General features: G+C 53.3%; 2 protein-coding genes across 3 annotated transcripts; one reads left to right on the forward strand and one right to left on the reverse strand.

Annotated features, from left to right (window-relative positions):
- The first annotated feature begins 8,112 nt into the window (after nucleotides 1-8,112).
- Nucleotides 8,113-15,310, forward strand: KLHL40 (kelch like family member 40). Its single transcript, XM_041734438.1, has 6 exons — nucleotides 8,113-9,455; nucleotides 10,798-10,958; nucleotides 11,326-11,433; nucleotides 11,600-11,785; nucleotides 13,774-13,920; nucleotides 14,757-15,310. The coding sequence occupies exons 1-6, from the start codon at nucleotides 8,295-8,297 to the stop codon at nucleotides 14,866-14,868; spliced, it is 1,875 nt and encodes a 624-aa protein (XP_041590372.1). The 5' UTR covers nucleotides 8,113-8,294; the 3' UTR covers nucleotides 14,869-15,310.
- A 221-nt stretch (nucleotides 15,311-15,531) lies between these two features.
- Nucleotides 15,532-24,789, reverse strand: HHATL (hedgehog acyltransferase like). 2 transcript variants are annotated; one of them, XM_041734440.1, is made up of 12 exons: nucleotides 24,398-24,789; nucleotides 22,544-22,662; nucleotides 22,108-22,175; nucleotides 21,423-21,536; nucleotides 21,113-21,307; nucleotides 20,535-20,744; nucleotides 20,018-20,189; nucleotides 19,398-19,542; nucleotides 19,240-19,275; nucleotides 16,514-16,715; nucleotides 15,989-16,130; nucleotides 15,532-15,788 (listed from the first exon to the last, which is right to left on the reverse strand). In XM_041734440.1, exons 2-12 carry the CDS (start codon nucleotides 22,647-22,649, stop codon nucleotides 15,664-15,666), a joined length of 1,515 nt encoding a protein of 504 aa, XP_041590374.1. In that variant the 5' UTR covers nucleotides 22,650-22,662; nucleotides 24,398-24,789; the 3' UTR covers nucleotides 15,532-15,663. The 2 variants fall into 2 exon arrangements, with proteins under 2 accessions (XP_041590374.1, XP_041590373.1); XM_041734439.1 differs by lacking the exon at nucleotides 24,398-24,789 and adding an exon at nucleotides 23,232-23,352.
- Nucleotides 24,790-25,332: the final 543 nt, after the last annotated feature.

Here is a 25,332-nt window from a genome sequence, read left to right on the forward strand (position 1 = left end):
TTCTACTTTCTGCCTCCATGAATTTGACTATCCTAGGTATCTTATATAAGTGGAATCATACAATATTTGTCTTTTTGTGACTGACTTATTTCACTAAGCATAATATCCTCAAGGTTCACCCATGTTGTACCATGTGTCAGAATTTCCATCCTTTTTAAGGCTGAATAATGTTCCATTTGTATATCAACCACGTTTCATTTATCCATTCATCTGTTGGTGGACTCTTGGGTAGCTTTCATCTTTTGGCTATTGTGAGTCATGCTGCAATGAACATGAGTATACCTGTTTTTAATACCTTTGGGTGTATAACCAGAAATGGATTCCTAGGTCATATGGTATATTATATTTTAAATTTTTTGATGAACCACCATACTATTTTTCATAGTGTCTGTACCATTTTACATTCCTACCAACAGCACACGGAGTTACAATTTCTGCACATCTTCACCAACTCCTGTTTGTTTGCTTTTAAATAGTAGCCATCCTAATGGATGAGGTGGTATCTTGTGGTTTGGGTTTACATTTCCCTAGTGATAAGTGATGTTATACATCTGTTCACGTGCTTATTGGGCATTTGTACCTCTTTTTGGAAAAATGTTGAGTCAAGACCTTTGCCCATTTTTAAAAAAAGATTTTGTTTTTAAGTAATCTCTACATCCAACATGTGGCTTGAACTCACAACCCTGAGATCAAGAGTTGCACATTCTACTGACTGAGCCAGCTAGGTGTCCTTATTTGATCATTTTAAAATCAGGGTTTTTTTTATTTTTTAAAAAGATTTATTTATTCAGAGAGACAGAGGCAGAGACACAGGCTGAGGGAGAAGCAGGCTCCATGCAGGAAGCCCGACGTGGGACTCAATCTGGGGTCTCCAGGATCACATCCCCAGCTGCAGGCGGCACTAAACTGCTGCGCCACCGGGGCTGCCCCTATTTTTATTGTTGAGTCTTAGGAGTTCTTTATATTTTTTGGATATTAATCCTTTATTTGACTTGCAAATATCTTTTACTATCCCATGGGTAGCCTTTTTTGTCAATTGTGTTCTTCCATGTACAGAAGTTTTACGTTTTGATGTAGGCTAATCTGTTTTTAATTTCGTTGCCTATGCTTTTAGTGTCATATCCAAGAAATTGTCAGATCTGATGTCATGAAGTTTCAGCCATGTTTTCTAACAAAAGCTTTCTAATTTTTGCACTTACATTTTGAATTTATTTTTGTATATGGTGTAAGACAAGGGTCCAACCTCATTCTTTTGGATATGAGTATCCAGTTCTCTGAACACCATTTGTTGAAAAGACTGCCTTTTCCCCATTGAATGCTTTTGGTACCTCAGCCACCAATCATTTGACCATATATGAGACTTTATTTCTGGGCCCTCTGTTCTGTTCCACTGGTCTATATATCTGTCTATATGCCAGGACCACACAGTTTGATTACTGTAGGTTTGTAGTAGGGTTTGTGAGACCTCCAACTTTGTTCATCTTTTTTCAAGATTATTTTCAATGTTTTACATTTTAAATCCATGATCCTTTTTTTTTTTAATTAAAGATTTTATTTACTCATGAGAGACACACAGAGAGGCAGAAACATAGACAGAGAGAGAAGCAGACTCCCTGCAAGGGAGCCCGATGCGGAACTCAATTCCAGGACCCCAGGATCACATCCTGAGCCAAAGGCAGACGCTCAGCCACTGAGCCACGCAGGCACCCCTGGTCTATGATCCACTTTGAATTAATTTTTATATAAGGCGTGAGATTTAAGTTGAAAGTGTTGCTGTTTTTGCCTCTGGATGTCTAATAGCTCTGTAACCATTTGTTGAAAAATCTCTTTCCTCTATTGACTTGCTTTGACCTCTGTCAAAAATTAGTTGAGCATATTTGGATCTATTTCTGGGTCCTCTATATCCTCCATTGATCTATGTGTCTGGCGCTCTGCCAATGCCACACAATCCTGATTACTAGTGCTACATAAGAAGCCTTAATATCAGGTAGAGTGATTCCTCCCACTTTATTCTTCCTTGCTAAGATTGCTTCAACTATTCTAGATTGTGCTTTTCCATGTAAACTTTAGAAAAAGTCTGTCTATGTCTATTAGAAATGTTTCTAGAACTTTGATAGGCATTGAACTAAACCTATAGTTCAATTTGAGGAGAACTGACATCTTTACTGTGTTGAGCCTTCCAATCCATGAATATAGTATGTTTCTCCATTTATTCAGGTCTTCTATGATTTCTTTTATCAGCATTTTATAATTTTTAGCATAGCTCCTGTATGTGTTTTGTTAAGTATATTCATTAATATTTCAATGTCTTTGGAGTGATTATAAATGGTGTTAAGTTTTAAATTTTGATTTCTACATGTTCATTGTCAGTAGACAGAAATGCGTTTAATCTTTATGTGTTGATCTTATACCCTCCAACATTACTGAGCCCACTTATTAGTTCCTAAAGTTTTTTTGTTTTTGTTTTTTAAGATTCCCTGGAATTATCTCTTTCATTCCTGATAGTTTCACTGAATACAGAATTCATCATTGACAGTTCTTTCAGTTCTTGAAAAATGTTGTGCCACTTCTTTCGGCCTCCATGGTGTCCCATGAGAAATTCACCATCATTTGAATTAGTGTTCCCATATAGGTAATGTGTTTTTTTCTTTCTGGCTGCTTCTAAGATTTTTTTCTTTGTCTTTAGTGTTTGGAAGTTTAATTATGATGTATTTTGGCATGGATTTCTTTGGGTTTATCCCTGTTTGGGTTTTGCTCAGCTTTTGAATTTACAGGTGTGTGTCTTTCACCAAATTTTGCAAGTTTTCAGCCATTACTCCTTCCATTACTCTTCCAGTCCTTCTCTCTTTCTCCTCTCCTTCTGGGACTCTCACAATACAAATGGTGGATCTTTGGTTATTGTCTCACAGGCCCAAGATGCCATCCATTTTTTTTTTTTCACTCTACTCTCTCCCTCTGTTCTTCAGATTGGGTAAATCCTATTCACCTGTCCTCAAGTGCACTGATTTTATCCTCTGTCATCTCTCTCCTCTATTGAGATTATCTAGCAGATCTTTATTTCTGTTATTGTGTTTTTCAGTTCCATGATTTCCATTTGGCTCTTCTATATAATTATACTTCTTTACTGAGATTTTTCTCTTTTTCAAATTTATTTCAAGAGCATTGTACTGATAGTTGAAACATTTTTATGATAGCTGCTTTAAAATCCTTGCCATATTACTTCAACATTTGATTAATGTCAGTGTTAGCATTGGCTAATTCTTTCTACATTCAAGTGATGATTTTCCTGGTTATTGTTATGATAGGTCACTTTTTTTTTAACCGTACTCTGGACATTTTGGCTTTATGTTAGAAGACTTTGGGTTCTATTTGGTTCTTTTTTTTATAAACAGGCAGTTGCCCTGTTTAAGTTTGGCATGCAGGTGCTGGCCTACTTTTGTGGGCTGAGGTTCCAATGACAATTTAATTTCCAGAGATTTTGCAGTGCTATTTTCACCTGCTTGGCCTGTCTGGTACTGCTGGGGTGCCCACCTGTTCCTCCTGCTGCTGCTAGAGAAAGCAGGAGTTTCCCCAGGCCAGGTTGCCCAGGGGAGGTGGGTCTCAGGCCAGGAAGGAGAGCGCTTCCTCTGGCTGCTTGTTGTTCATGGGCTTCTGACAAACTCCCCTTGTTGGTGATGCTACATTTGTCTGATATTGTCAGGGGATTCCTGTTCCATTTGCAAGAGGAATAAACCTACCCAGGTCATCTTTGATCGGCTGAGTGTGTGTGACACCTGCTACTGAGTTGTTCTTTTATTCTTAGGGTCTCAAACCAATTAGTCATCCTTCTCCCACTTTTCAGAGTTATCCTTTAATTGCCTCTTGCATATTTCTATGGCTTATAATTGTACTTAATAGCAAACAACAGGGAGAAATGAGTCCCACATTGTCTAGGCCAGAAGTCATCTTTTCAATAGTTTTTTAAAAGTGCAACACCAAAAACCCAGTGGCAGTCAGCATGCATAAAAGGCCTTGTGAACTGGGGGGCTTCACTGCACCCTGATCTGTCTCTTTGAGGTCCTTTGGCTATCAATAGCTTTTTTGTTTTTTTCTTCTAGGCTGTCAGAGGTAAGGGAGGCTGAGAACAGAAGTTCTGGCTTCTACCTTGGGGAAGGACCACTGCTGTGGGACTGTCCTGAGCACAGAAAGACTACTTAGGAGATGGGAGGAAACCGCCAAGTGTGACAAATGTCTGTCACAAATGGACACCTACCATGGCTACTCCAGCAAATACTCTGCAGTGAAGTCACCAGCCCACAGGCCTACCTCTGGGTGAGCAGTGAGGCTCACTGCTCATGCAGTGAGGGCTACAGACCTTGTAGAATTTCTTGGCGCATCTGCAAGGTGTTCTCTGACCTTGGCAAAATGAGTGTAAATTTTCTCAAGAATTTCACTTGGCATTTTTCTTAAATAACTCTTGTGATGTGCTAAGATTCCTAATGAAGGCAGAACATGAGTAGACAGACTGGATGAAGTTCAAAATAGTTATCTGAGTAAAAGAAGTCAGGACAAAAAGATGGACAGACAGGCAGAGCACAGTCTATGATTCTGCTTATATAAAACTTTAGAAAATGTGAATGGATGATGGTAACAGAAAACAGACCAGTGACTGTCTAGCTGGGGATTTGGTGAGGAGAGATGAGAGAGGAATTAAAGGGCATGAGGACACATGGCTGATGGATATGTTCTCTAACCTGATGGTGGTGCTGGTTTCAGGGACATATATCATCAAAATTCATTAAATTGTGGGTGCCTGGGTGGTTCAGTTGGTTAGGCATCTGCCTTTGGCTTGGGTCACGATCCCGGGGTCCTGGGATCAAGCCCCATATCATCAGGCTGTCCGCTTAGGGTGAGCCTGCTTCTCCCTCTCCCTCTGCGCCCCGCTCCCATCATACTCTCTATCTCTATCTTGTGCTCGTGTGCTCTCTCTCTCTCAAATAAATAAATAAAATCTTTGAAAAAACTTAACCAAATTGTACACTTTAAATATATGCAATTCATTGTATGTCACTTAAGCCTCAACAAAGCTGTTTAAAGAAAAACAAAAACATGGTAAGACTGATCTCTATTTGCTGGCCATCTAAATGTCAGTTTCTGTAAAAGGGGGTAAATAATACCTACCTCATCATTTTGGATAATATTAAATGAGTAAAAATTTGGGGCACCTGGGTGACTCAGTTGGTTAAGCATCTGCCTTCAGCTCAGGTCATGATCCCGGATCCTGGGACTGGGCCCCAAGTCAGGCTCCCTGCTTAGCAGGGAGTCTGCTTCTCCCTCTTCCTCTGCCCCTCCCCCTGCCTGTGCTCACTCACTCTCTCTCTCCTTCCCTCAATCTCTCTCTCTCTAATAAATAACATCTTAAAAAAATAAGTGAGTAAAAATTTAAAGGATGAAGTGAGATGACATTCTCCCTTGACTTGACCGAAAGCCACAGTCAGGCTTTGTCCCTCTCTGTCCTGTACTCATGTCCAATCCCTGGTCGTCTCCCTGGGTAATTACCAGAGTGGAGGGCAGGTGTCAGAGGTGAAACAGGATTGGTCATGAGTTGATGACTAGATAGTTGCTGAAGTGGGGAGGTGGGTACATGGGAAATTGGCATATTATCCTCTCTACCTGTGGATATGTTTGCATTTCCCATAATTATAATTAAGAAATAAACAGTGGCTCCCCATTTCCCTGAAGGGAAAAACTGGCCCACATGGCCCTACATGGTTCCCCACCCTTACCCCTTTTCCCTCATCTTCTCCTATTCACCTCATCATTCATTGTTCCAGCCCTACCAGCTTCTGGCTTCCTCCCAGCTGTTCCTAGAATATGCCAGGTGCACTGCTACCTCAGGATCTTTGCTCAAGCTGTCCCCCACCCCCCACCCCAGAATCCTCCTATCCTGTGGCTTGAACATGCTGAAATGGAGTCCTCTCAGTGAGTCCATCCTGACTACTCCACTAAAATTATTACCACCACTACCCCTCCCATGCCCCCTTCTCTGCTACTCATTACTTAGCAGTTATTATCATCTGACATCCTGTATAATTACTTGTTGCTGACCATGCCACCCACTGCTTTGGCTGAACATAAGCTTCATAAAGACAGGAATTCCTGCCTGATGTGTTCACTGATGAACTCTCAACACTGAGAAGAGTGCCCAGTGGGTTCTTGATGAATGAATGAGCCACATGTTAATGTGCTACTGGAATGCCTGGTAGGGAGTGAGCACTATGGGATTCATCATAATCTAAAAATACGTCATTGAGTCATTTGATAAACATAAGTTAATTGTTCACTATGTACTTTCTGTCCTGGTCTTTGGAAAATGAAGCTACCACTAATTTTTTATTGTTAATTGGTGGGAAGCAGTATGGTAGGGAGAGATTCCCACAGTCTTTGGAGGTGAGCAGATGTGCTTTGAATCCTGGCTCTGCCACTTGCCAGCTATGAGATTGGCCAAATTGCTCAGCCTCTCAGTGCCTGAGCTAGTCTCTGATGGTGCTTGTTGGAAATGCCCTACAGTTGGGGGCTGGTCTGGAACCCTGGGAGTGAGACTTGGTCCTTTCCACAAGACGGACAGGACTACCTCCAGGACCTGCCTGGCTGCTGTGCCTCTCTCTAAGACCTGCCGGTGGGGTGAGCAAATGATGGCTGAATGCGCTGCTCAGGAGGGACAGGCAGTGACATCTCTGAGATCACAAAAGGGGAGGTGACTCAGCCCTGGCCCATCCTGGCCCCTCAAGCCTGAGGTTATAAACAAGTGACTCAGAGGAATGATGGGAGAATGCCCCATAACAGTTCACACCAGTGTCCTGGGGGCTAAATTTAACCCACAGCTGCAGCTTCTGGCACTTTGGGAACAAGTTAATCTTGGTGGCTGAGGCTGGTGTGTGTGTGTGTGTGTGTGTGTGTGTGTGTGTGTGTTTGTGTGTAGCGGGGGGCAGGGCGGGGGTCAGAGGGTGGTAAGGAATCCAGAGAAGGCTGGGCATCAGAACTGGCTATCCTGTGCCTCTACCCTGGACACCCCTTAGACAGAAAACAAGGTGCAAGGGCCCCAAAGCCAAGGTAGGCTCAGTCAAGCTTAGTATGGATCAGGGACAGTGAGCATAGACAGCTATCCTGGAACATTAAACTCTTAGAGTGTTATTTTTTGAACACTAGAATCCAGAATGTCACTCCCCTAGAATGCGAAAACCCTGGGAGTTTAAATACCTAGAATAGTTGAATCCCAGGAAATTACTTTTCTAGCTCGTCTGACACCTTGCAATGCTAAAACCCTGTGACAGTGTACCCCCAGGGACCCACTCAGTGCTTCTGAACCTCAGCAGCACTGTAGCTGAGACGTTTAGAATCGAACCCATCCAACTCCCATTGTGTAGAAAGGGAAACTGAGGCTCAACGGAGCCATGTGACCTGTGCAGGCCCTTCAGAAAAGCTGTGACCCTCTTTACCTAAGGCATCCTCTTGTAGTCTTGAATGGTCTAAGGACGGTCTCTGATCCTGGAGTAGAAAGGGGTAAAGCTCTTTCCATTTTAGTTAGTTTTTTTTTTTTTTTTAAGATTTTATCTATTATTCATGAGAGACACAGAGAGGCGGAGACATAGGCAGAAGGAGAAGCAGGCTCCCTGCGGGGAGCCCAATTTGGGACTCAGTCCCAGGACCCTGGGGTCATGCCCTGAGCCAAAGGCAGATGCTGAGCCACCCAGGCATCCTAGCTCTTCCCACTTTTAAATGTGAGGCAACAAGGTCCCCAATGACTGGATGTCTTTCCAAGCTCATCGAACAGGAAACCCAGGCACAGTGTACCCAGGGGAGTCTGGGGTGAGATATACTCCAGGGAGGAAGACAGAAAGTCCCAGAAGGCAGGAAGGGAGGGAGACCCTGGAAGAGTGACACCAGTGCTTCTCCTTATGAGGACTAAGGGGCAGAGCTTGCTCATCCCTTCCCCTCAGGGGCACCGCCTGACCACGCAATGTGATCAATGCCTGGCCTCGCTCGCTCCATTTAGAAATGAGGCAGCGAGGGCCTCAGGGGCCCAGGTACCCCACCCCTGCCGCATGAGCCCCTGGGGCTGAGGCAAGGCCTCTCTGGGAGGGGGCCTCTGCCCAGCTGTCTGACCCCGCAGCGTCATGTGCAGGAAGCCGGGCAGCTCGCCTTACACGGCCTCGTCCACCTCTATATATAGCCCTGCGGAGACAGCTGCGGAGACTGAGTGACCCAGAAGGAAAGCAGGGGCCCAGCGACAGGAGGCCCCCAAGCCACCCACCATGACGCTGGGCTTGGAGCAGGCGGAGGAGCAGCGGCTGTACCAGCAGACGCTCCTGCAGGACGGGCTCAAGGACATGCTGGACCACGGCAAGTTCCTGGACTGCGTGGTGCGGGTCGGGGAGCGCGAGTTCCCGTGCCACCGCCTGGTGCTGGCCGCCTGCAGCCCCTACTTCCGGGCGCGCTTCCTGGCCGAGCCCGAGCGCGCGGGCGAGCTGCGGCTGGAGGAGGTGTCCCCGGACGTGGTGGCCCAGGTCCTGCACTACCTGTACACGTCGGAGATCGCGCTGGACGAGGCGAGCGTGCAGGACCTGTTCGCCGCCGCGCACCGCTTCCAGATCCCGTCCATCTTCACCATCTGCGTGTCCTTCCTCCAGAAGCGCCTCTGTCTGGCCAACTGCCTGGCCGTCTTCCGCCTCGGCCTCCTGCTCGACTGCGCGCGCCTGGCCGTGGCCGCCCGCGACTTCATCTGCGCGCGCTTCTCGCTCGTGTCGCGCGACGCCGACTTCCTCGGGCTCTCGGCCGACGAGCTCATCGCCATCATCTCCAGCGACGGCCTCAACGTGGAGAAGGAGGAGGCGGTGTTCGAGGCGGTGATGCGCTGGGCCGGCAGCGGCGACGCCAAGGCGCAGGAGGAGCGCCAGCGCGCGCTGCCCACGGTGTTCGAGAGCGTGCGCTGCCGCCTGCTGCCGCGCGCCTTCCTGGAGAGCCGCGTGGAGAAGCACCCTCTGGTGCGCGCCCAGCCCGAGCTGCTGCGCAAGGTGCAGATGGTGAAGGACGCGCACGAGGGCCGCCTCACGGTGCTGCGCAAGAAGAAGAAGGACGAGGGGAAGGAGGCGGCCGGGGCCAAGGCCGCTGACAAGGGCACGGACAAAGCCAAGGCAGAGGAGGACGAGGACGAGGCGGAACGTATCATTCCCGGCATCCTCAACGACACCCTGCGCTTTGGCATGTTCCTGCAGGACCTCATCTTCATGATCAGTGAGGAGGGAGCCGTGGCCTATGACCCAGCAGCCAACGAGTGCTACTGTGCCTCCCTCTCCGCTCAGATCCCTAAGAACCACGTGAGCCTGGTGACCAAGGAGAACCAGGTCTTTGTGGCTGGGGGCCTCTTCTACAACGAGGACAACAAAGAGGACCCCATGAGTGCTTACTTCTTACAGGTGCCTGCCCAGCCCTAGGAGGGGCAGACAGTGCTGGGTTCCGGGAACGGGGTGGGGCGGGGTCAGCTTTGGGGCCCAGCAGAGGCTTGTGTCTACTTGTTGAGGGGTGTCATTGGATGTTGTTGTTCTAGGATGAGATGTAGACCAGGGAGGTTGACTGGAAGCCACTTGCCTGAAGGTCGAAGACAGTTATAGGCAGTGGACAATTAGCTGCATTGATGTCTGACGTCTCAGTTTCAGGGGAATGTGAGCCCCAGGATGGTCAGATATGTTGGAGGCCCTATCTCTCTGCACAGGGTTTGGGGTCAGGCACAGTGAGAAGGGGGAGCAAGGTCAGTGTAGGGGCCTGGGACAGGACCTTTGCATGAAGCCAGGACTGGAGCATAGAACAGAGTGTCCCAAACAAGGGGACCATCCCTCCTAATCTTCTCATTGTACAGATGAGAAGACTGAGGCCCAGAAAGCACCAGTAGAGTGAGGTGGCCAGTCCGAGTTGTAGTGTTGTGTGGGATCTCAGAGGGCAGAGATGGTTTCCTGGTGACTGGCCATGTAGGTTTGAGTCTTGTCATTTGGGTGGAATTTGGACACATGAAGGGGAAGTTAGGGTGCTTCTGCCTGAGGAATGGGGAACTAGAGACAGACAGAAATGAGCCCAGTGAGTGGTGTGCCCAGTGAGGCCTGACCAGGTGTGAGAAGGGCGAGGGACAGCTTGGTACCAGGGTTAAACTGGGGGCAGGGAGGCGGAGGGGCAGCTCCACCAGTTACCAGCCAAAGCCTATCACGGGCATTGTTTATTTTCTCTGGGCCTCCCTTTGTAACTGGGGATATTTATTCTTCCTGCTTGATAAGGTTGTTTGAAGGTTACAGATGGTTATAAAGTGTTCATCAGCACATTGCTCAGCCTTCAGAAAACTTTCCAGAAAGATGGACCACAAATATGGTTGTGAGACTGTGGCGGTATACAGGGTCGCAGACTTACACTGTAGGTTGTAGGAGATGAGTGGCAGAGCTGTATTTGGAGGTTTTCTGTTTGGTGGGATGGGGTGGAAAACAGGACAGGAAGGCTTCAGTTTCGGATTTGTACGTGGGGGAAGGGACAGGGCTCTGCTTGGGGTGCCCCATCGTGGTGCTGTAATGCTGGTGCCCGGGCGCCCACCTCCAGAGGGCCTCGGTAGTTCTCAGCCTGGAAGGAGGACAGGGCACTGTCTCCAGGGATGACCTCCAGGCTTTGCTGGCCCTGCCTGGAGACCTGGCCTCCTCTGTGACCCGGGGAGGCCGGGCAGGGCTCACCTGGGGAAGGGGGGCCTGGGGGCCGGTGACTGACTGGACCCCCGGCCCGCAGTTTGACCACCTGGACTCCGAGTGGTTGGGGATGCCGCCGCTGCCCTCGCCGCGCTGCCTCTTTGGCCTGGGAGAGGCTCTCAACTCCATCTACGTGGTCGGCGGCCGAGAGCTCAAGGACGGCGAGCGCAGCCTAGACTCGGTCATGTGCTACGACCGGCTGTGAGCGGGGAGCGGAGGGCGGGGCGGGGCCGAGGGGCGTGGCCTAGGGCGTGGCCCAGGGGCGTGGCCGAGGGGGCGTGGCGTGGCCGAGGGGCGTGGCCGGGGGCGTGGCGAAGCCCGCGGGGGGCGACAAGGGCGCGGACAGCCGCGCGGTGGGGGCCAGACAGAGCCCGAGCCCAGGGCCGCGCCGGGAGGCGGGCTTGGATGGGGGCGGGGCGGTTGGCAGCGGGGTGGGAGCGGGGACCCGACAGGTGCCGGTAATGCATCGGGTGCACCCCAAATACGTGTTGGGTGGGTGGGTGAAAGCAGAGACAGGGACCCAGCGCACCCCTGAACCCGGCGCTCGCCCTGCTGCGCCCTCCTCCAGGTCGTTCAAATGGGGCGAATCGGACCCGCTGCCCTACGCGGTGTACGGCCACGCGGTGCTCTCCCACATGGACCTGGTCTACGTCATTGGCGGCAAAGGCAGTGACAGGTGAGGCTCGGGCCTGGGGCGAGCGCAGGCGCAGGGTGCAGGGTGCAGGCCAGAGCGGGAACACAGCGTCCCGGGCCGCCGGGGACTGGGTCGGGGCGACTGCACCAGACGGAGGGGCGCGGTGCTGGGGCTTCCTCCCTCTCACTCCCTGCCCCCCACCCCCCAGGAAGTGCCTGAAGAAGATGTGTGTCTATGATCCTAAGAAGTTCGAGTGGAAGGAGCTGGCACCCATGCAGACCGCCCGCTCCCTCTTCGGGGCCACCATCCATGATGGCCGCATTTTTGTGGCGGCCGGGGTCACAGATACGGGGCTGACCAGTTCAGCTGAAGTGTACAGCATCGCAGACAACAAGTATGGCTGTTAGCCGCCCTCCCACTGGCAGCCAGGGACTGCGAGAGCCCCATTGTGACTGGCGCACTGTGACTGCCTCTCTCCATGATTGCCCTGGCAGGACCATAGTCGCTGCTCCTGGGGGTCTGCAGCTGAGCTTGGACATCAGCACAGAAATAGCCTCTCTCTCCTAAGCAGCAACGAGGCTGGCTTCCCCCACAATTTGGGGCAAGGGTTAGGGGCCAGCCTGGTCTGCAAGAGAGAGAGCTCCAGGGGTGGGGTGGGAGGTGCCAGCTTCCTCATTCAGACTCATACCGGGGGCAGTGGCCTAGTGCTAGGGATACAGTAGTGACCAAGACAGAAGTCGCTCTTGCCCTGGGAGAAAACAGCTGGCAATCTATTTGGACTTAGCCAGCAAAAAGGATGGCGGGAGAAGGATGCCCCAGGCAAAGGAAAGTTGGTGCCAAGGCAGTTAGGAGAAAATGAGGCAGGCCCCTTGGAGGAAAGGTCATAGCTCAGGTCAGATAGGGTATGGTGGGTGAAGGGAGGCTGGGAGGGGGGGAAGCACTGGGGCTGGAGAGGTGGCAAGCAGCGCAGAGGGACTTAACCCTGAGGGCAGTGAAATGCCTGTGACGGGTTTTAGGCTCACATCTGTGTTTTATTAGGTGACAGCGGATGTAGAGAACAGATTAGAGGTTTCCCAGGAGGCAGGGGTGCAGCTGTAAAGCAGCAGGAGGTAGTGGTGGCCTGGAGATGGGGGCACAGCAGAGATGCGGCAGAGGGGATGCACCGGAGAAAGACACAGGCTAGTGCTGCTCACACTGTGAGGTGTACACAAATCCCCTTAGGATCATGTTAAAATGCATTTTTTTTTAAATGGATTGAGAATACTTTATATATATTTTTTTAACATTTATTTTATTTATGATAGTCACAGAGAGAGAGAGAGAGAGGCAGAGACATGGCAGAGGGAGAAGCAGGCTCCATGCACCGGGAGCCCGATGTGGGATTTGATCCCGGGTCTCCAGGATCACGCCCTGGGCCAAAGGCAGGCGCCAAACCGCTGCGCCACCCAGGGATCCCCAAAATGCATTTTCTTATTCTCAGGCCTGGGGATGGGCCTGAGTGTGTATTTCTAACAACCCTTCCCTTAGGTGATGCTGGTGCTGCTGGTCCATGGGCCACACTTTGAGTAGCAAAAGTTTAGGAGATAGAAAAAAAAAAAAACACCAGAATTTAGAGATTGATTGAATGTTGGGGATAAGAGGGAGAAGTGGATGCTTCTGAGGAACCATTGGGGTTAGATGGGAAATGTGAGGGTCCAGTTAGGACATGTGGATTTGAAGGACCTGGGAGTGTCCAAGAGGAGCCCATTAGGGCAGAGAGAATGCTGAACTGGGGAGATCTGGGGCCAACAGTAAATGGAGGGGACAGGCTCCCTTAGGAGAAAGAGGGAGAAGCTGAGGCCTGAGCCCTGAGGGATCGTGGGGGCTGATACATTATCCAGGAAGGAGTCTGAGGACATGAGAGGCTAGGCAGGTGGGAGATGAGAATGTCACATCAGCAGAGGTGTGTCCTGTGCCTGAATTTTATGCTCCGTGGTGACTGTGGATTGGAGAGCTGTTTTGGAGGGTAGGGATGGAAATTGGGCAGTGAAGAGGGGAAGAAGGATGGGGCAGGGGTACCAGGGAGGACAGCTCAGGGCCGCAGAGGTAGCGAACAAGGAAGAATTAGTTCAGGAGCAAAGGATAGTCAGTGGGGAGATCCATGGTGGATTGTACCGGGCTGGATGCAATGACCAGCGGACCAGGAAGGGAGATGGGAGAGGTAGGAGAACAGGGTCCACCAGAGGGCCGTGCTGGGAGGGGCAGGACACTGGAGGTTGTGTGGGGAGCATGGGTGCCTGGGATTTGGGTTTCTAAGGGGTGTAGTTGAAGCTGTGGGCACTGGGGCTACTGAGCTGAGGCCCCTGGGTGATGTACCTCTTCACACCCTCTCCTCCCCACCAGGTGGGCATCCTTTGAGGCCTTCCCGCAAGAACGCAGCTCACTCAGCCTGGTCAGCCTGGCGGGCACCCTCTATGCCATTGGTGGCTTTGCCACCCTGGAGACTGAGTCTGGAGAGTTGGTCCCCACAGAGCTCAACGACATCTGGAGGTGAGCCAGAGCCCAGGGGGGTGAGGGAAAACCTTAGCAAGGCTGATGCCCCTCAGTGGCGCCTGGCAAGCTCATCTCGGGGTGGGGTGATCCCTCTTCCAGGGGGTCCCGTGGGGAAGGGATGGCAGACATGCCTTGCTCAGCCTGGTTCTATTCCGGTTTGGCTGGCACAGTCCTGGTTTGCTCACAGGGCACCATGCCTCACTGTGGAGCGTCAAGCATGCTGCAGTCAGGAGCTGCCCCAAGCCTAGGGCACAGACCCACAGAAACAGGCCCCAGGGAGTAGAGGGTCCCCTGAAGAGGCAGCCAGGCCTTTCCTCCCCGCTCCGCCTTTGGGTGCTCATGCTGGAGTGGAGAGCTGGGGCCAGGATTGAAAAGAAGCTGGACACCAACTTCTCAGAGCCATGGCTTTCCACGCTGACCCTTCCTGGGGGTGGAAAAGGTGTCAGTGTCTGGAGCTCCTGCCATACCTTCAGTTATTCCCACTGCTGCAGCCTGGGGGCGGGTGGGTCTTGGGGGGTCTTCTGGAGTGCTGCATACAGAACTCTCCAGAGAAGGGGCTGTGGGGATGTAGGCCTTCCTGAAGTTGTGGCATTCCCTGAGAGGTGACCCTTCCTGGAAAGGGAGGTGGCTGTTCTTTGGAGGTGGGCCTTTGAGGGGCCCCCTTTCCCAAGGCATGAGAGTTCTCCAGGACCTGACCTTTCTGGAGAGGGGCCTGGGGCTGTGGGGACACTCCAGAGGTAGGCCTAGTAGACGCTGCTCCCCACTGTGGCACACTCTGCACTACTAGGCTGACCCGGCTCTGTGGCTCTGTCCCCACTCCCTCCCACCCCCAGATATAACGAGGAGGAGAAGAAGTGGGAGGGCGTCCTGCGGGAGATTGCCTATGCAGCTGGTGCCACCTTCCTCCCTGTGCGACTCAACGTGCTGCGCCTGACCAAGATGTGACCAGCGCAGGAGGTCTGAACCGAGCAGCCCTCCCATCCTGTGGCCACACAAGCCCAGGCTTCCAGGGGCTCCAGAGAGGAGGCCGGGAGAGGCTAGAGCCCACCTGGATCCTGTTGTGCCACCAGGGCGCTGCTTCAGCAGGGGAGGGGAATCGCTGCCCAGTCCTGGCCTTTCCAGCAGGGACCGGGAGCTTTGGGGCTCTCTGGTATCTCCATGTCCCTGGTCTCCTTGTTCCATGAGCCAGAACCACAGGGATGTGTTCCCAAGCTGCGTTCTAGGCCAGTCCCAGCCAGCCTGTGTGCAGGTGAATTTACCCACAGGACTCTGTCTCCTTGCCTGTCAGATGGGGAGTGTCCCTCTCAAGCGCACCCCGCAGCCTGGATGAGTCACCTTCCTTAAGAGGAATAAAGTGCCTTCTGAGCAAGTAGCTCAGGGTCTGAAATCAGGTACTCCGAGAGTCAGTGGCCAGGTGGTTGAAGATTCCGGGTGTCAATGTCAGTTGCTGGGTTGCCCAGGTCGGTGGCCTCCGCACCCCATGTGGGTATCTCTTCCACATCCTGGAAGCCTGACCCACCTCCCTGTAACCCAGAACCTCCACCTCTTCATTCATCATGGACAGAGAGCCAGGAGATTGCTAGTGGAAGGGATAGGGAACAGCCAGACTATGGTAGAAAAGTCTTTTATTCTATGGGTCAGGCCCCGTCTGGCCTGGCCTGGCCTGGCCTGGCCTGGCCTGGGCCTGGGCTTGGGAATAGCTGCGCAGAGCCATCCTTCTTCCCTCCTTCCTCCTCCCACCTACTCCCGCTTCTCTTTGTCCTGCTTCTGGTCCTCCTCTAGTGCCATGGTTCTCTCTCGCTCCTTCACCAGCTGGACACCACAGTAGGTGACAAATAGGACAGCCAGAGTGGTCTGGGGGAACCCTGTGTGGGGAAGAGGTCATTGATGCCCGGGAGCAGGACCCCATCCTCAATGACTCTTCTTCTAATGGCTCTCCCCACCTGATTGGCCCTCCCCACTGAGCCCCTGGGGTGTTGGGGTGGGGTGGGGGCCTTTCAGAAGGTCACAGACCTCAAGGTTGATGCCTGGCATTTCCTGTGTCCACAACCCCCCTGGCCCTCACCTGTGAGTAGCAGTCGCCTGGCAACCAGCTCTGTGAATTCAAGGCTGTTCAGGCTTACAAGGTTGTACATGATGATGGCCCAGAAGTTCATGGCTCCGAACAGGGCCCGGACCCTGCGAGACATCTGCTCCGACATAGAGGCCTTCCCAGTCCAGGGAAGCATTGGCAATGGGACAAGAGGGCCAGGGGAAAGAGGACATGCTTGGTCAGAGGCCCTGCCCACATGGCTACCCTGGGTCCTGGGCATGTGCTTGGGTCTCTGAAAGTCCCCAGGTCAGCCCTCCCTCGTTGTTAAAGATGGGAATACTGAGTACCAGAGAGATGGGAGGGCCTGACCAACACAGCCTGGCCCAGGTACCCACACCCCACAGAAGGGGGTGCTAGATACCTGCAGGGGGAGCCATTGCCCTGACAACAGGGACGTTGTGTTGAGAAAGTTCTGGACTGGGGGCCAAATGTGAGAGCAGTAGTGCCACCCTCTGCAGTGATCCAGCCAACTCCTGCCCCAGACCTGCTGCCACTCACCTCAATTTGTGCTAGGGGCCCCCACTCTGCCAGCTTCTGCACCCAGAGCTCAAAGTTGAGGCCAAAGCAGTTAAGGAATGACCACAGGTAAACAATATCACAAGGTCCAAGCCACAGAGTAGTGATGGCAAATGTGGCCACAGTGGCCCCCAGCTCTGGGATCACCTCGGAGTGCTCCCCACCAATGTGATCATACACATACCTGCAAGAAAGGCAGGAGAAAGGACCAGAGGGAATGTGGGGGAAGGCAGGTAGGAGAGGGACAAAGGGTACACAGCAGGGGCAGCCCCATTCAACAGTATCATCCTGGGCACATCCAGCATGCCTGACCTCAGGTGGCTGCTCCTCCTCTCCCAACTTCAGAATGTGGAAGGCTCAGCTTTGAACTTCATATCTCTTCATTCATTCCCGAAGTGATCTCATCTAGACCCAAGACTCTGAACCTTGTCTCTATGCTGATGAGCCCAAATCTGTGTCTTTAGCCTGCTCTCTTGACTCATACATCCGTCACTAGACATCTCACTTGGATGACTGATTCCCCCATCCCTGTCCAAACCCGCTGCATCCTCATCTCAGATAATGACACTTCCAGCCATTCAGTTGCATCTGGAAGCCTTGGCGCCATCTTGGACCGTCAGTTCTTCTCTCCACATCCAAGCCAGCAAGTTCTATGGGCTCCACGCAGTCCTGACTGCTGCTTGCCACCCCCACTGCCACCACCCTTGTCCAGCAGGTCATCCCCTGTCATAGATTACTGCAAAAGTATCTTAAGTCATTTCTGTGCTTCTGCCTTTGAACCCGTACCATCTGTTCTCCACACAGCAACAAGAGGCATCTCAAAGGGTATAAGTCAGATCACATGACTTCCCCAATCAAACCCTCCCCCAATGGCTCCCTATTGCAGTTAGACTAAACTACCTACCTACTAAGGCTAGGAGATCCCACGATGTCTGGTTTCTGCCACCCTCCCTGACTTCATCACCCACCATTTCCCTCTCATGTTGTCGCCTTACTTGCCTTCCCGTCCCTCCAACAAACACGGCTGGCTCCTGCCTCAAGCCTATGCACTTGTTCCTTCTCCTTGGAATTCTCTTCCCTAGATTTCCTTATCACTCAAGTCTCAGTTTGAATATCATTGCACAGAGGCCTGCACAGACCACAACTGTAGAAGCTTCTGTCCTGTGGCCAACCTCTATTCCATTACACTAGTTTCATTTTTTTCATAACACTTACCACTCTCTAAAATGATCTTATTTATTGTTTGTTTACCTGTTTATGGTCTTTTATCCCCAATAGACTGTAAACTCCAATTCAAGGCCTTTGTCATATTCACTGTTGTAAATCCCCAGTGCCCAGAACAGTGCCTGGCACATAGTAGGTACTCAATAAGTACTTGTTACATACATTCAGTAGAAGACCCACTGAGGAAGGCCTCTCCATGCCTAGACCTCTTCATTTCCAATGGTTTCTTCTCCACACCATCTCAGCCACCTGCTCCCATGGCCATACTCCCAACTTTGGCACCACTTGAATTTTCATTGCTTCCAAGTTACCATTCTCCCCCCATCCCTCCAGATGTGCCCCCCGCCAAATCCAGTTCTTCAATCTCGTTGATCCCTCCCCCTCTTCCTCACCTTGAGACTCTATCTTTACTGCCCTCTTTAACTGGCTTCAATTCAATAAGTCATCATTGTAAATAACCTAAAGCCCCTTATCCTTCACTTCTTCCTTCTTGCATATCTGGGAGAGCCTGATCACCCGCGTTCTCACTTGCACTCAAGAAGCTAAAATCTCACAACTTCACATATCAAAGTCCATATGTCCACTGCCTCCACCCCCACCTGGGCTCTCAATGCCAAGGTTTCTCTAGTCAGCTTCTTCTGCCATGCTCTGCAGTGGGTACTCCACCCTTATCACTTCCCCAGCTGTGAGTGTGTGTGGTGGGTGAGCTAGCCAAGAGGAAAGGTGGCACAGTGATGCCCAACCCTGCATCTGTCAGCCGGTGACCTTGTTTCCTACTTCATGGAGAAAACTGAAGCCTTCAGGTGGATCCTTTACTTTTCTACACTAATCTAACACCCTGTATCCATGCTAGCTTCTCTTTCTCCTCCCTGTCCTGAGGCTGAGCTTCTGCTTAGCACTGGTTCCATTGCCTCCTCCCTCCTTGGGGACCTCACCCTATCAATCACCCTTCTATCCTGCCTCCCCAACTTATAGTTCCTCTTAGCAACCAACCGTGGCCCATTATTTGCTGTCTTAAGACACCTCACTTCTCCCTTTAGCAACTCCTCTGTCATCCCCCTCAGTAGCTAGCTTCTGACAGCAGCCTGTGACCCAGCTGCCCCAGTCCTTCTAGCTCCAATCTCAGCTATACCTCTCCTTTTCTTGACTTTCTCTCCTTGGAACTTATGCACTCCCAAGGACTAAAGACCACCTCCCACACTCAATGCTCAGAGCTGCATCCATCCTCCAGACTTCTCTGAACCCCAGACCTTCACACCCAACCACCACAAGGACCTCTCCCACTCCAACCATTTCTCTCATATCCAGTGCCCCACCCATATCCAAACCTCTGTCTTTCACCTAGACCTCTGTGACGACCTCCTTCTTCCTTCCTCTGGCCCAGGGCTTATCTTTTAAAGCGTGGACCATCTCTTCACTGCCGGGCTCAGATACCTGGCAGGATGACTGTGACCACTGCCCCACTCCACCCCACCCCAACTCACTTGCAAAGCCAGTCGTTGATGCCACGGTCAAAGTGCCTGAGGAAGGAGAGCGGATGTGTGTGAATCAGCCAGGAAGACAGTTCCAGGGGAATAGGGGAAAAAGGCTAGTGGAAGGTGAGGACTGTAGGGGCGTGCCCCCCAGACCTCCTTGCACTCACGTTTCCGCGAAGACGTAGAGTGCTGTGATGCACTTGGGAGGCTGGGGTGGATCCAAGTGGTCGAGGCGTGCCACAGTGTTGACCACACCAAAGAGGACAGCCGCCTTCACCCAGTCATACACCAGATTTGAGTAGGCTAGGCCAGCTGGGGGCAGGGTGTCATCACTGCCTGGAGGGCATCGTGCTGGTCTCCGCTCCCCAGATCCCCCAAATCGTGGTGGGGAGGCACAGAGCCCGGCCCTCCCCTATGGCCTCTCTGGGCAGGTTGGCAGGTCTGGGGAGAGATCCTGGCCCCTGGTCCACCCCCTTGGAGACCTCACCCCCCCCCACGTCCTAGGGGAGGAGCTGGGCCCAGCCCAACCCAGGGAGACCCCATCCAGGTGGTGGAAACCGTCCCAAGGCCCTTGTGAGGTGGGCTCTGCCCCTACCTCTCTGGCTTCTCAGAACAAAGCTAACTCCAAGTCCTAGACATTTCAAAGAATAAATCCCAGCTTCCCCACCCTTGGATAGGTGCTGTGCCCTCTCTGGGTGTCAGCTTCCCCAGGAGTGATGCCAGGGGGTGCAGAGGGTGTGTCTTTCTGTCTTTCCCGGTCCCTGTTCTGTCCCGGATGCGCACCCACCGAGGGCGCTGTCCGGGAGGCGGTTGGCAAACTTGAGGTCACTGGGGATGGTGAGGATATAGAAGAAGTGGAAGAAGATGTCCACGGCTATGATGGTCACCACGCTGAGGCCGGCCTGGGCCCGGATGCGCCACAGCTCACCCTCTTGCCTCACGGGCTCCACCTGGCTCATCTGGGGGATGCAAAGTGTCTGAGTGGGGACGCAAGCCCTGCTGGGGGAATCCTGTCTGAATGGGGAATCACCAACTGCCTGGGGATCCGAGGGTGAGGGGAAACGGGGCTTTATCCTGGCATCCCTGCTTGAGAGTGGAGTCACCTTTCCAACCTTTGATCCCCGTCTGAGCAGGGAATGTGACCCCATACTGGGGTCTGAGGAGGTAAGGTATTATGGCTTCATCTGGGAGTAATGCCTGGGGTGAGGACACAGCCTGCCTTGGGAGTCCTGGCTGAGATGGGAGCCCCTGTCTGAAGAGGAAGTCCCAGGCCTGTGCTGGAAGCTCACAGGGTGTCTCCTCACCTGGGCATGGAAGCGATCAAAGGTCATGATGGGCCCGAAGAAGAAGAAAGGCAGGTAGAAGTTGTACTTGAGCAGGTCAGCTAGGGAGTAGCGGCGGTCAGGGTGGGCACAGCTCTCCAGCGCAAAGCTGGTACAACGCAGCACTGTGAAACCGCTGCCCCCATGAAACAGCACCTCTTGAAGATCAAAAGTGCCTGTTACAAACCCGCTCTGGATGGGAGAGAACAGGCCGCCAGCTCACCAGGTGTCCCCGTCTCTGGGAAGCCCACCCAGCTTCGCACAGGGGCCCAGCCTTGTCCTGTCCCTTCCTCTCTTGCAGAGCCAATCCACACTGGCCACTGAGTGCTAATTCGCATTAAGTGCTTGGATAGAGCAGGGAATGAGCTAGACACATCCCTGCTGTGGTGGAGGGGACCACTATGGGAGGGGGGGTATGTGCCACATTCAAAGGCTTAGAGACAGGTGGGAGAGTGAAGGAAATTCTTAGGGGAGATTCTGGAAGCAAGGGCTTTGGATGGGGTGAGAAGTTTGGGATCCTATTTCTGTACCCTCCACCTTTGCCCCTCCCCAGTGCACACCTGCCAGGAGATTAGGGGATCCAGCTTGAAGGAGGCAAGGCTGACTAGGCCCAGGCCAAGACAGAGCCAGGGCTGGCCCAAGAGTGAGGCCACATAGAGGCTGACACAGTGACCAAACAGCAGCAGCAGGTACCAAGGGCCCATCGTGCCCAGCACAGCCAGGGCCCCATACACAGCATACATCCAGGAGCGGAGCTGTGAACAGAGATAAGGAATGGCTTATCTAACCATACAAATGGAGGTGGGACCCCAACCCTTGTAGCTTAGGGGAAGCTGGCAGGGGGGCTGGGGTGGCCCAGGTCCAGCTCACCTGGGGGGCAACCATCGTGCAGAGTTTAGCAAACAGCACATGTCCAGAGAGGGCGAAGACGATGATATTGCGGAAGGAGGTGAACCACATCACCCACTCGAAGTCAGCCACGTCCTGGAGCGGGCCCGGGCAGGTTAAGCAGGGGCAGGGGGCAGGATGGGCTGGCACTTGGGCTGATCAGAGTCCTAGTGCCTCCCCAGCCCCCGTATTCTTGTGCATTAGAGGACAGCCATGGCTGGCAGGCCCTTGCCTTCCCCTCTGAGGGAAGTACCAGCCAGGTAGGTAGAAAGAAGCGAGGGGCCCATGTGAGCTGCCCTACCCCTCAGAGCTCCCCTACCCCTCAGAGCTCCCCCTCTGTTCAGCATATTGCCTGACATTCCAGCATTATGGCATTGTTCCTGGGAAAGATGGTGCTGGAAGCCCCTGCTGAAGCATGTCTCAGTTTAACTTTTCCTAAATGAGCAGTGTCTGGGGGCAGGTTTGATGTGGCCCCAGGAGGACACAGGTTGAATCAGTGAGAGAAACTGAAGGCTCTGGAGCTCAAGCCAGGGACCTTTCTCACTGTGAGTCCTCTGTTACATGGGAACATCTAGAATGGGGGGATAGTTGGGAAGGGTCTGGGATAAGAGAGATATGCCGGGGATCGGGGACCTCAGTCAGGGACACTGGGGCATGGGGGACCTACCATCTTCCGGCCAATGTACTCCCAGCCAGGTCGCACGGACTCCCGGAAGGCCTTCCTGTGGGCCCCATCTGAGAACAGAGTGTGGTCTCAGTGGGCGCTGGGGGGACTTCACACCCACACCTTTGCCTGCCCCTACAGCAAGGCTGACCCCCACCCTACTGGGGAGGGAATGGGTCTAGGTCTCTCTGTGCCTCTTCTCTGTGGGTCTCACTGTGTGTCTTGGGCCAGGTCTCTGACTGTCTCCCTGAGTGTCTCAGTCTCTCTCTGGGGCCAGTCTCTGTCAGTGTCTTTCCTTGTGACTACACCTAGCTCAGTTCAGACCCCTGGAATATTCTGGGTCTGGAGTCTTTAAGTTTATGGCCTTGCTGGGTGGAAGCCTGAGGCCACAGGGAAAGAAGGGTCCCACCCACCCTGTGCTCCAGAGTCCGGCTGTTACCTTGTGAAGCTTCAAGGAGGCCTCGGCCAGCATAGGCCAGAGCCCCACTCAGCACCAGGGAGTACAAGCCCAGCTCCGTTGTGGGCAACGTGGTCCTGATGCCCATAGCCTCGATGGCACTGGGGAAGACAGATTGGGTGAGGGTATTGCCACCCCCCAGCCCCGCCTAGCCCCACAGAGGTGATGGGGATCCCATTCGGAAGAGAGATTGCCCCTCTTCCCCTTCAGGGATCTCATGCTATTATCCTACCCTTTCCCTACTCCCCCCTACTCCCCCACTCCCCCCTACTCCTCCCAGATGCCATAACATCGGGCTCCTCTTCCTAGCTGCTGCTCTAGCTCCCACCCTTCCCTTTGGAGGCTTTTGAAAGCATAATCTTGACTCTCAGCTTGCCTGCCTCACCTTCATTTACTCCTTCATACCTTCCAGGTGGACCCCCTCTTTGCTCAAATTGCTCCTGCCAAGGCCTCAGATAACCTTAACACAGAGGTACTCCATCTGTATCACTTCAGTCATGTTTCTGTTCCTCAGGGTCCCCAACCCCTCAGTGAACCTCCGTCAGCTCCTGACAATGCCGCCCCTCCCGCTAGTGCCCCCTTCTCTGATCCCACACCCCTCTAGAGCTGCTTTACTTCCCTGAGGTCTCCTGGCCTCCCAGGTCCGATCCCCAGCATTAGGCTTCCTTACCTCATTCAGCTTCCAGCCTCTCACTGATTCCCATTGCCCCAACAGGCCCCTGAGCCCTGGCCTGCCACTTCCCTGGTCCCTGCCTGTGTCTGTGGCCACACCAGCCCACTCTCTCAATGCTTGGGTATTCGGGCCCTGGATGCCAGCTGGAGGCTGTGCTATTTGAAGAGGTGCCCTGGGGGTTGTGGGTGTGGGGCCAAGCAGGGCCGGTTGGGCACTGGGGAGGGTGCTGGCTACTGTCCAAGGTGCTGACCGGTATCGGGCTCAGGGTGAGCCCAGCCACTCCCTTCTTCCAGGGCCTAGTTCATCCCCAGCAGTCCTGCTGGGCCATCTCCTCCTGTGCCCCTCCCATGCTCCAGCCTGGCCTTAGGCTTTCCCAAGGGTGCACAGTTAAAAGACCCAGTAGTTAACAGACCCAGGGCCAAATTAAGAGGAGGAACGTGTCTAGGCACCTTCTTGGGCTAGGCCAGGCTGGGCCAAGAGGAGGCTGGCATGACCCTGTCTCCCACCCGTGATCCTCCCCGAAATTTCCCTTACCAGCACTGCAACCAGCTCTCCTGGGCCCCCACAGTCAGCATTCTCCCCACTACTGAGACAGAGGGGCCATGGACCAGAGAGAGGCAGGGACCCGTCAAGGTCACACAGTGAGCCTGGGACGGGATTGTGTGTTCCTAGGGCAATCTCAGATAAGAGAAGACCATTGCTGCCCCTGCCCATACCAGGGGGCTTCCCGGACTCTGTACTGTTGGCCTGAGGGCTGAGGCACCTCCTCACCCGCCAGGTGGGGGAGGGAGGCCCGGAGGATCGGGTTAATGGAGCAGGAGCTTGAAACCGGAGCACGGTGAAGAGCCCGCGAAATAGCTTTGTCAGCTGCCTCCCACTTGCCACTTTCCAATTTTAGCTCCCCATGGCCGGTGCAGGGTGTCCCCAGTGAGGCCTCCGTGAGCAGGGCCCGGGCTGGCCCCCAGCCTGAGACCTCTTCCGGCAGACCCCTGGACTGGGGCCCCCATTGGACACAGCAGTGCCCCCGTCCCCAGGACCTGCCTACCTCAGGTACACCTGCAGTGAAGACTGCTTTGGGGTCTAAAGTCTGGGATGAGGGGCCTGAGGTGGGTTCCACAGGTATCAAGGACCCCAGAGTGGCTGCATCCCCGGCTGGCACTGACCTTGAGGAGGCTGTGAGGGACCCTGGCACACTGCCCACCTCGGGGCTCCGGGGTCCTGCGTCCAACCGTGCGTCCGTCCGACCAGCTAGGCTCTGGGGCCACAGTGAGGTGTGTCCAGCCCTGGGGTCCCCACCCCCTCAAGGCTATGAGCGGTGAGTGGTGACAGCAGGAGGAGGGTGGAGGAGGGCAGGGAGGAGGTGGCCTTCCTGGAGCGGAGCTGAGCAGAGTGGAGCCAAGCCGAGCACTGCAGAGCTGCTGGCCACAGGGAGCCGCAGGGAGGATCATGGGGGGGCAGGGGTGGGGGAAGGGGTGGCCAGTGGCCTAGGTTCTAACAGGGACACCTGGGCCCCACTTCGGCCTGCCTCTTCTGCTCTGTAGAGCCTGTGCCTCCCTCTCACTGCTGGCCAGGACTCCTCTCTTCCAGGAAGACTTCTGGGCAGTCCCCACCCACCTCTTGTGAGCCCTGCCCCCACTGCACGCATTCACAAGCACACTTCATGCTCAGCTCCATATTCTAGCCCGCACCTTTATGAGTGAACTCCCAAGGGCAGAACCATACAGCCCCCTGCCCTGCCTTATTTCATTATGCTCAGAGTCCTAACTGGCCAGGCATTGGTGCCTGAGAGAGGACTGGCTTGACTAGCAGGATTGGAACTGTCAGGAGACATGTGGCGGGGGGGTCCCATACTCCAGTCGTGTCTCATATGCAGTTGCTCAGGGGGAGGGGTGCTAGTAGGGTCACTTGGCAAAGCTTAAGTAGGTTCCTGGAATGGCTGGCATCCTTTTGAATGTCCCTATCCAACTGGGAGCCCTGTAAGGGCAACAGGACAGAGCTGTACTCGTGGAAGGGGCAGTCAAGGCCTCAGCCCAGCCTTCCCCCAATGGGGAAGGGTATTCTGAAGAACCCACCAAGAGGATGGGAACATCTGGCAGTC

The sequence above is a fragment of the Vulpes lagopus genome, chromosome 19 (assembly GCF_018345385.1).
Source record: "Vulpes lagopus strain Blue_001 chromosome 19, ASM1834538v1, whole genome shotgun sequence".
Classification (NCBI taxonomy): Eukaryota; Metazoa; Chordata; class Mammalia; order Carnivora; family Canidae; genus Vulpes; species Vulpes lagopus.